We start from the raw sequence: 10,087 nt of genomic DNA on the forward strand, positions 1-10,087 counted from the left end.
CAGCCGAGTTTGAACAAAGTTTGAACTCTAACTGCCATATCTGCAGCACCTTTCTGTCCCGTTTGCTGTGCACAGATCTGATCATTGGTCCATTTACACTTCAGTCTGGTCCCCACGGGAAGAATCCTCCTATTCTCACTCGACCCATTTAAGTGTGTGAACACATTCACGCTCCGAGGAGGAGAAAACTGAGCGTCACTATGAAGTTATTTTCTGTGTTGTGGTTTGACTTAAAATGTGGCATTCATATGACAACCAGCAACAATTTAGTTATGAAAGACAAAAAGCTAAATCATTTGTCTCGGACATGTTTTTTCATTCACCTATGACAGTAAATGCAGACACGTGTCTAGGAGCAGATATGTGCATGTGAATGCAGAGTCTGTACGCAAAGGACAAGATTTTGGTATCAGAAGTGTTGTAGTTTCTGTTGGTGGTCCGTTTGTAGTCCAAGCTGTATTTCCTTATCCAGATATCAGCTGGCTACACCTGAGCTTCCCCCTGAGGCTAAATCATCGTCACATGATAGCAGATGGGTTCCAAGACTGATGCAGGTCTACTGGTGGTTCCTGAAGTCCTCTAAAGTAGTGATGGAGCCAGAGCTTTCAGCTATCAGGCTCCTCTCCTGTGGAACCTCCTTCCAGTCTGGGTTTGGGGGGCAGACACCCTCTCTACATTTAAGAGTAGACTAAAAACCTTCCTTAGTGATAAAGCCTATAGTTTAGGGCTGGATCAGGCCTTAGACCAGCCCCTAGGTTCAGACTGCCGGGGGACTCCCATGATGCACTGAGCTCCTCTTCCTCTCCATCGTTATGTCTCATGTCAGCCAAATGTCTGCCTCTAACTTGCTATCTTCCCCGGAGCCTTTCTGTGCTTCCTCATCTCTCAGGTTTCTGTGGATCCTGGTCCTGGTCCTCCTGCTGTGGTTCTCTGGCTTCATAAATCACTGCTGTCGGCCACTCGTCATGTTTTTCAATAATATCTTACTGCTAATCTGTTAGTCACACTCCTATTGTTAGTGCTATAGTCACTGTTAGTGCGTTGGTTGCTGTTTGTGTCTAGACCTGCTCTTTATGGACAGGCTGGAGATAACGCTGTTGTGATTTGGCGCTATATAAATAAAGATTGATTGATTGCATACATAGAAAGGAAATACAGATTTCAATATGAATTATTTATCACTTTCTTTCTTTCTTTTTAAAAAAAATAGGCATTTGTAATCTTCCGGTCTATCTACGTGAAATGATGAATGAAACATTTGATTATAACGGCACCATTACCTCTCTAAAACTGATGGCTGGTCTGTCCAACACTGTTGTGCTGAGTGGCTTGGCCTGGCCAGTGGAAGTGGTTTATGGATGCTTTTGCCTTGTTAAGAACACTAAGTATCTATACAGAAGCCCAGCACAGAGGGAATGATATTTAGGTAGCTTTCCTTACCACCCAGCCTTTACTTTTTTCCTTGTTTTTTTCAAACACATGCAGCATGGCGTCATGGAGGGTCGGGAAGAACATGGAGGTCAGAATCTCATCATCAAAGAACGTACAGCTGTGTAGCTTCTCCAGGATGTACGCTGCCACACATGAGAAGCCTATCGTGAGTTTTCACAGGTAATACTGACCTCGTGTGTTCACGTGTCATCGCTGGTTCTTGGATGTAGAAACACTGATGCAACTCACCGTCACAAGAAACAATGTAAACATCCACGCCAACACGGATGAACTCTTTGAGTGCCTGTGGAGAATATAGTGAGTGTCCTGTGGCATTTATTTAACTCCAGTTTGTTTACCCCCCCCTGAACGACTTGGTACCGTTTTGAGCCCCTTCAGAGCAGAGATGTCCAGGAAGGAGACAGCGGAGAAGTCCAGGATGAGGCTGTGGAGCTCCACTCTGGGGACAACGAAGTTACCAGGAAGCTCAGCGTTCCAGTCGATCTGGAGAGAAAGTTCTCTGAGGTCAGAGGGAGGATCCTGCCTCTCCATGTTCATGTAAACCTCATCAGTCGTCTGGCGGAACGAGCCTTTCTGTTTTACAGATGCAGGAAAAGAGGCTTAAAGTCTTTTGGAAGCACACTGTGCACGGTGCAGTGCCGTCTCGTCTATCTGACCTCTCACCTTTGTAATGCCATCATCTCTTCTCTGCAGCAGCGTCTTGATTTTCCTGAGAGCCTTGTTCCTCTTCCTCAAAACCCTCAGGGGGTTAAAGCCAACCTGGAACAACCAAGCGTCGGCGTCATACTCATACACACAAACCGAGGCAGAGGAGAGAGAGCACGTGTGTCATACATACAGCTTCTACAAGCTTGTCCCTGAAGAAATCAATGTTTGCGAAGAAGATAGGAGAGGGGATCCTGAAGATTTTTACTCCCCTCGGTTCGAATGTCTGAGAAAGGAAGCATCACGATAAAACAAGTGTGATTCAGAGGGACAACAGAACTGAAACTGTTCTACGCGTGTTTATTTGATTTCATTCACTCACGTGCAGATAATCTTTACGATCTCTGTACAGGTCGGTCCCAGCGATGTTAGCCAGGACAGAGCAGCGGGGGCTGGAAAGACAGCATAATTAGATCAAGAAATCAGCACAAACCTTTAGAAAACAACGAACCCTCAGATTTTCACTGACTTCAGTCGTGGCAGCTCATTTCTACTACTTCTAATTCCTTTTCAGAAGGTTCAATCAATCCATTGAATTTTATTTATGCGGCACTTTTCCAACAAATCAAATGAAAGTCAAAGTGCTTGACAAAATGTAGGATGTTAAAAACTGACTGCACCCAAACAACTAAAAAAGCAAAACCGTAATTTTAACAAGCCGATAAGAAAAGAGAGAGAAAAGGTAGTTAAGACAGAAAAGATAACAGAAGAGCAAAAAATGATAAAGACATGAAATTATGAATTGCTGCACGAAATGAATAAATTATGGGGAGCTATTCAAAATAAAACAAATTCTTATTATGATAAGTATGAATTGTAAAACCCTGCATGAATATAGCTAAATAGATGGGTTTAGAATCGGGGTCAGTGCATTAATCATAAATAAATTATTTCTGATGGTTTACCCCCATGGTGACCCCCCCATGATGTCATTTATAATACACAGGATGCCATAGCATTGCTGCTGACCTTACGAAAAGAACAGTAACCCTAATGTCAAACTTCATTAGTTGTGTTAGTACAATTGAGTCCTGAAGACGACAGTGAGCAGCTCCACCCCCAAGCCCACCGCCAGACCAAGATCCAGTCCCAGCAGGATGGCAGCCAGACACGTTCCCACCCACACCACCTGCAGATGAGCACCTGAGGTCACACACTGACAGACAGCAGGCTGGGACAAGGGCACTAAGTAAATACTATACTTCTTAGCTTGGGCAGTGGGCTATACGAGACACCTACACATTCTGGTTTGTCCCTCTTCCATAAGTACGGGATTTCACTGAACTGCATCAGCATGCCCTTCAGGTTGACAATGACCAAGGCACCCAGGACGGACTGGAGAGAAGTCAAATAATAGTTAGAATATAACAAAAATACATATGTTCAGACCTACAGATGGGAACAGAAACATAGTGCTGTAAGCTGTTACGTTACAGAGGTGAGTCTCACCGTGGGAAGCGGCTCCAGCAGGAAGCCAAGTGCCACAGTAACAATCATCGCCATCATGGCTGAGATCAGCCCTGCAATCTGCATTTGTAAAAAGTTAATGTTTTTTTTATATTATATTTTAATATGCCAGTGAAGGAAAGGGATGTAATATAAATCAGATCGTAAAGCGCCATTATAATAAATCTTTTTGGAGAAAAAGCCTAATAAAAGTGTGTGACCAGGGAACAGAGGGTGTAAATGGTGAACTTTGTTTTGTGACCTGTGTTTTGCCTCCTGAGCTCTCCTGCACGGCCGTCCTGGAGAGCGCCGTGCTGGCTGCAAACGACCTGAAGCTCGCACCAAATATGTTGCTAATGCCAAATGCAATTAGCTCCTGGGAAGGAACAATGAAAAGTTAAGCCGCCTCTCTGGCAATGAAAGGTTCCCTTGTTTTGACTTAAATGATTCAGTTTGAGCTGCTTTTTTACACAGACGAACGCTAACGTTCGGCCTTGAGACAAAAGCAATATCCAGTGGAAGTTTATATCCTCATTACCAAAATTATGAGGAGTCTCATTCACTGTGTATCAGTAACCAATTAACTCTTGGAGGCAGACGGGAATGAACAATGTTGATCTCACCTGGTTCCCATCTATGGTGTAATCATGTTTGATAGAGTAGACTTTGGCCACAGAGAAGGCAACGGCAAACCCCACTATGGCAACAGGAAAGGCCTCCACAGCACTCTCCTGTAAGATTTCCATATTGGGCGCGATGGGAGACTCATACCTGAAAGATGAGTGTGTTCAATAGTTTATTTAAAGGACAGAGGTGGTGAGTGACTCAAGACTTGTCAAAAACTATACAAAACAGTGCAGTTTTGAGGTAGCCCACCTGAACTTTACTTATTATACTAGATATAATAAGCACAGAAACACTTTAAACCAGTGGTTCCCAACCTTTTCGAACAGAGTCGATCAGAGTTAAGCCCAAAAAAAAGATCACAGATTTGTGTAGCAGAGGAACTTTTCTTTCTTCCTCTCCCATTAATCTTGCAATGACCCCTCAGGTTTATCTTGTGACCCATTGAAATGGTCCTGACCCCCAGGTTAGGAACCACAGGATTAGAATACCTTAATTAACCTCAGCTAGCTACCAGTTTACCAACAGTACAACCTAATAATGTCATCTACACGGCTCAGTTGAACAAGTGCTCTTACTGCTGCATTATGTTTGCTAATCATATCATTTATCACATGTTTATTCTATACATTTAGCATATTATGTATACACACGAGATTATCCCTGATTAGAACACAAGGCCTTATGTAAAGTACGAATAATAACAATAATAATGATAATAATTCACATGAATTAATAAATAATAAACCAATAAATAACTAAAAAGGGGATTAAGACAAAACTTTATAATTAACAATTGAACAACTGAACAGTAAGGCATAAATTCCTCACAATAAAATGAGTTTATGTTCTTCATCGCAGCCTCACACTTTGAGTACCTCGTCAGTGACACCATTTTTACCAAATTCCAAAAATATCTCCCAAATATTAAAAAACTCACAAGTGTTCTTCCTCACAGTATGAGTACGTTTTTCAGGAGTCGAACCAAAGGAGGGGATATGATGCATAGTTACTCATCTTTTTTGTAGCAGGATTTTAGAGCCACTACTTTATTTCTACATTGTGGTATTTGTACTCTTACCTAACTAAAGGAGCGTTTCTCCCACTACTGGATCTTCATTACCGAACGAAACAACTTGATCTTAGATAATCTACTCATACTTGAAACTTACCCACTGACCATTTTGCCAACGACGCCAACACCAAATCTTTCCTCAAAGCTGAAGCCATACGACACCCCACAAGCGATGATAGTCTGCGTGAATAGGAAAGAGACCCCAGAGTTATAAGCACTGCCACCCATTGGTTTCTATTCATTATGGTTTCAAATCACCCCCTGTTAACTCTTATCTTATCTTTGTCTTCTGTCAAAGATTCTTCATGAACATACTTTGTGAATGAAATGACAAACAACTCTCAAATACCAGGGATCAGAGGTTCCTTGAATGCCCCAAACATTGAGGATTTTCACAAGTGGTCACTTTGGCAAAACAAATGAAGGCCTAAAGCTGTGACATAGTTGGGAGGTGGTAGTGATAAAGTGAACATGATTTACAGGTGATGACAAGTTGTGCAGGGGGAGAATCTTCCTTTGAGGTTTCTCTCACCATGATAACCTCTATGGGGATGGGAACCGGCAGCTTGGCTCTGTATCTGTCATTCAGCTCCTTCACTATGAACACCACCACCATGATCAATATGGACATCACCAGGTCGCAGATGTTGGTGGAGGTGATCTGGACGAAGATCTTCTCAAGGGTCTGTGCAAAACAAGCAAACACACTTTACTCGGCACCTTGAGCACGATTAAAGATGAAAAGTATCATCTAGTTTTATTTCACACCACAAGAAGATGCCACAGAAATCATGACAAGACCACATACAGTAGTTGAAAACTACCAGTGTAACACTTTCACTGTGTTCCAGTGTACTTTGAAACACCATTACTGTGGTTTACTATCATCATGTCACAGTTATTGCCTGAATGTAGTCCTGAATGTCTCTGAAACCACTTATGAGCGTAAGTACTTTACTGCTTTGCGGCCAGCTCATTGGATGAGTTACACCTCTGTGGGCAATGGCAAAGGAACTGTTAGTGTTTCTATGATGTATTTCCCAAAATGTCAAGCTAATCACTTCTTTTCTCTTCATTTCATTTCTCGATTTCTCTTTGGCTTCAATCTCTGAGGTTTATACAGTGTCTTCAACATTTGGACCACTTTTCCCTACCAGAACTAGTTGCATGTTTAGAATTAGAATTTAAGTCCTCTGGAGTCCTGGTCTGCCTCATTATCTTGCTGGCTTAACGATGAAAATGTTGGGAGTCATCTATATCCACAAGTTCCAAACATGAAATTGTATGGACAATAATGATCATCTTATGTAAACTGTCAGACACATCCTGGACTTACATATATGATCGCGAGTGGACCACTGATGCCGGGGACGTTTAACCCCAGCACAAACTTCAGCTGGGACACCAGAATGTGGACGGCAGCTGCTGTGGTGAAGCCAGACACCAGAGTGTCAGATAGGTACACAACAATGAAGCCCACCTGCAGGACACCCATGGCCAGCTGGAAGACACAGAACAATGGAGTGAAAAGGGGCTTGGTTTGGTATGGTATAGTATGGTATGGTATGGTACATTATGGTACGGCATGATATGGTATGGAAGGCATAGTAGCTATGGTATGGAACAGTACAGTGTTATGGTATGGAACGGTATGGTATGGAACGGTATGGTATGGAACGGTATGGTATGGTATGGTATGGTATGGTATGGTATGGTATGGTATGGCATGGTATGGTATGGTATGGTATGGTACGGCATGATATCGTATGGAAGGCATAGTAGCTATGGTATGGAACAGTACAGTGTTATGGTACGGTATGGTACGGTATGGTATGGTATGGTATGGTACGGTGTGGTACGGTATGGTACGGTATGGTACGGTATGGTACGGTGTGGTGCGGTGCGGTGTGGAACAGAACAGAATGATATTGTACGGTATGGTTCAGTATCGTATGGAGACAGAGGCAGATCTACCTGGAAAATCCCCATGAGGAAGGTCACAGAGGAGGCCACCAGGACCCTCTGCTGGCTCTGGGTCAGACCCTCAAATCCGGTGATATTAGCCGGTGGTCCATCCTCTGGGACCAGACGGGTCACCACAGCTCCCACCATCAAGCTCAGGACTGGGAAGGAACCTGCACAAAGGTGGGTGTGAAGGGGTGGGGAGACACCGTTAAGTCGTATCACACCCAATCTTATCTCCTCGTTTGAAAATGATAAGATCCAGAACTATCTGAAACACGCCTCTCTAAGTGAGATGTTTAGGCAGAAAAACAGCTTTATTACTTGGGGACAGTTTGTACAGAAAAAATGGAGAGACATTGTGATAGAGTTTCATCATCAGATGGTATTTGATAAAATGAGATAAAAAGTTGAAATTACATCAATTCAGATCAAAACTCTTTGGCAAACCTTTGATAAAGTGGGATAATTACTTTGTCACATTTCTTTTTCACAAAATCAGTATTTTGTAGTGGCTCGGCACTGTGTGACGTACCTACAGATATGTGTCTCGAAGTACCGAGGAAGAAGTATACTAGCACGGGGAAGAAAGCAGTGTAGAGGCCATAGCTCGGAGGCAGCGAGGCCAGCAGAGCGAAGGCCAGTCCTAAGCAAGACCACAGCAAGACAACACACACAGAATTAAGACTCAGTTGTAGTTCAGTTATTTATCTGGAAAAACAAAACCTTTTTCTTGCCTGGTAGATATACACACTGAACACGTTTTAGAAAATGGCAGCTCAGTTACTAGATAGAGTAGATAGATTGGACACATTTGACCCAAACAAGACTAAAAATATAGTTTTATCATATCTTAAGCTGAATTTCTCAAATGCATCAAGGCTTTATTTTTTCTTATGGAGCCATGAAGTTAGCCAAATAGTTTTGGCTGCTTTGAATGCTCAGATTCTGTAGCCACAGACCTGGGCTGGGTGGTGGGGGGGGCTCTCTGGGCCCTCTCCGTCCTGCTCACCTTGCATAATGGCCACCAGTCCAGTGCTGATCCCAGACACCACATCACCCAGCAGCCACTCTCTGACTCTGTAGATCCTCATCCAGCCAATGATGGGCAGAAGAGAGAATACTGCATTCTTGGCACGCTTTGAATCCCAGCTGGATTCAACAGGAGTAAAACGGTCTTTACTTTTTCTACTTAAGTTTATAACTTACTTTACAACAATTTCATCAAACCGTCTCTCACGAGGGAAGTTATGAAGTCAAATCGAAGACTGCGTTTTCTGAGTTCTAAAGAACGGCGGTCCACTTGCCTTAGATACTCTTTCATGTGGTCCAGGATGGTTTTGTGTTGCCTGCTGACTTTCTCGTGGTCTTCAGCAAAGCTGTCCTCAGAGTACACAGCTCTGGTGACCGCATATTGTTTCCTCAAAGTAACCATCCTCACACCTGAGGTGTCTGAAGAATCTAATTCCAGTGTAGTGTAAAAGGTTCTGGAGATGGGTCCCTGAAAGAACCTTTGCCCGTTGCTTCCCTGTGAGGTGCTGTCAGTCTGGGTGTATCTAATCTGTGATCTAACATCAATCTCATCACTGCGTCTGTTTTGTCTCAACTCTGTTCAATCATTAACACCACCACCAGATTTATGATTCATTTCATTTGTTTTTTTGGTTCTGTCACGTTCAAGCTGACGTTATGGATGAGAGGTATCCTGAAATGGTGAGTTATTTTGGTGTTTTGGTCAGTTTCAGTGAGCAGGTTCACTTTGAAATGTTCCTTTTCTTTGTAATAGAAGTGCCCTAAAATGATACAGGGGCGATCACAGCTCTTCTCTTCTCAGCTGCCAGATGTGTTCTAAGACTGTAAATCCAGTGACGCATCATCACATCTCAGAATGCACTTACTGAGCGACACCTTTCACACTGTTACCACGGAGGAAGCACAGTTTGTCAGTGAATAATGACGAGATATGCTTCTGTGGTGTGGGCTCATCCACTCCATTGTCAGTGTGAAGTCACACAATCAGGGACGCACAAGGCTGGTGACCCAAAGTTTGTCAAAAAAGGAAGAGGAAGAAACGCAGTGGTATGAAATCAATGGAGGTGCAACAGCGGCACACCTTTGCCATACCATGAAAATCTATGGCCTGATTGATGTGACATCAAATTTATAGAAAAACAAATAAAACACTACAATTACAACTACTACTGCTACATTTGTAGCTACTACAATCTAAACTGGTACTCAGATTCTGGTGGCAACATGCTAGCTAGAGCCCCGAGACGAGGGACCCCTTTACATTTTGTGATGAAATTACCATAATCAATCCACCAAAAGAATCTCTTCATAATGAGGTACAGCAGCTTTTAAATTAGATGAACTGGAACAAGCAGGAGACAGACAGACAGAGTTTAACACTCAAATACAAATCCTTCAAATGTTGCTAAACACTAATCTTTGCACAGCTCATAGTTCATAATATCTCATAATATCTGATGCTGCTCATGTGGGGATTCTTGAATCCTTAATGTTGAATTCCTGAATCGTTGGGTCTCTCTCTAATTAAAGGGTTTGGTCTAGACCTGCTCTTTATGGAAAGAGTCTGGAGATAAGGCTGTTGTGAATTGGCGCTATATAAATAAAGATTGATTGATTGATTGATTGATTGATAGTTAATCAACCTTTGAATCAATTGTGATGATAAATCTGATCAAACCACAACCGCACAGCCCCAGTCCACTGCCCCTGATGGGCAGTGGACTGTTCACTAAATAATACATACATGTTTACAGCTTTTAGAGGAGAACTCCAGTATTTTTGAATGTGGGC

The 10,087-nt window shown here is 42.8% G+C and overlaps 1 protein-coding gene across 1 annotated transcript; it reads right to left on the minus strand.

The window, feature by feature from the left end:
- Nucleotides 1-1,284: 1,284 nt before the first annotated feature.
- Nucleotides 1,285-8,447, minus strand: LOC139222274 (chloride anion exchanger-like). Its single transcript, XM_070854243.1, has 18 exons — nucleotides 8,277-8,447; nucleotides 7,800-7,910; nucleotides 7,277-7,437; nucleotides 6,639-6,803; nucleotides 5,835-5,987; nucleotides 5,400-5,482; nucleotides 4,227-4,374; nucleotides 3,866-3,979; nucleotides 3,607-3,684; nucleotides 3,397-3,492; nucleotides 3,180-3,286; nucleotides 2,480-2,549; nucleotides 2,291-2,383; nucleotides 2,116-2,211; nucleotides 1,813-2,025; nucleotides 1,681-1,735; nucleotides 1,441-1,574; nucleotides 1,285-1,368 (listed from the first exon to the last, which is right to left on the minus strand). Exons 1-18 carry the CDS (start codon nucleotides 8,356-8,358, stop codon nucleotides 1,285-1,287), a joined length of 2,043 nt encoding a protein of 680 aa, XP_070710344.1. The 5' UTR covers nucleotides 8,359-8,447.
- Nucleotides 8,448-10,087: the final 1,640 nt, after the last annotated feature.

The sequence above is a fragment of the Pempheris klunzingeri genome, chromosome 22 (genome assembly GCF_042242105.1).
Source record: "Pempheris klunzingeri isolate RE-2024b chromosome 22, fPemKlu1.hap1, whole genome shotgun sequence".
Taxonomy (NCBI): Eukaryota; Metazoa; Chordata; class Actinopteri; order Acropomatiformes; family Pempheridae; genus Pempheris; species Pempheris klunzingeri.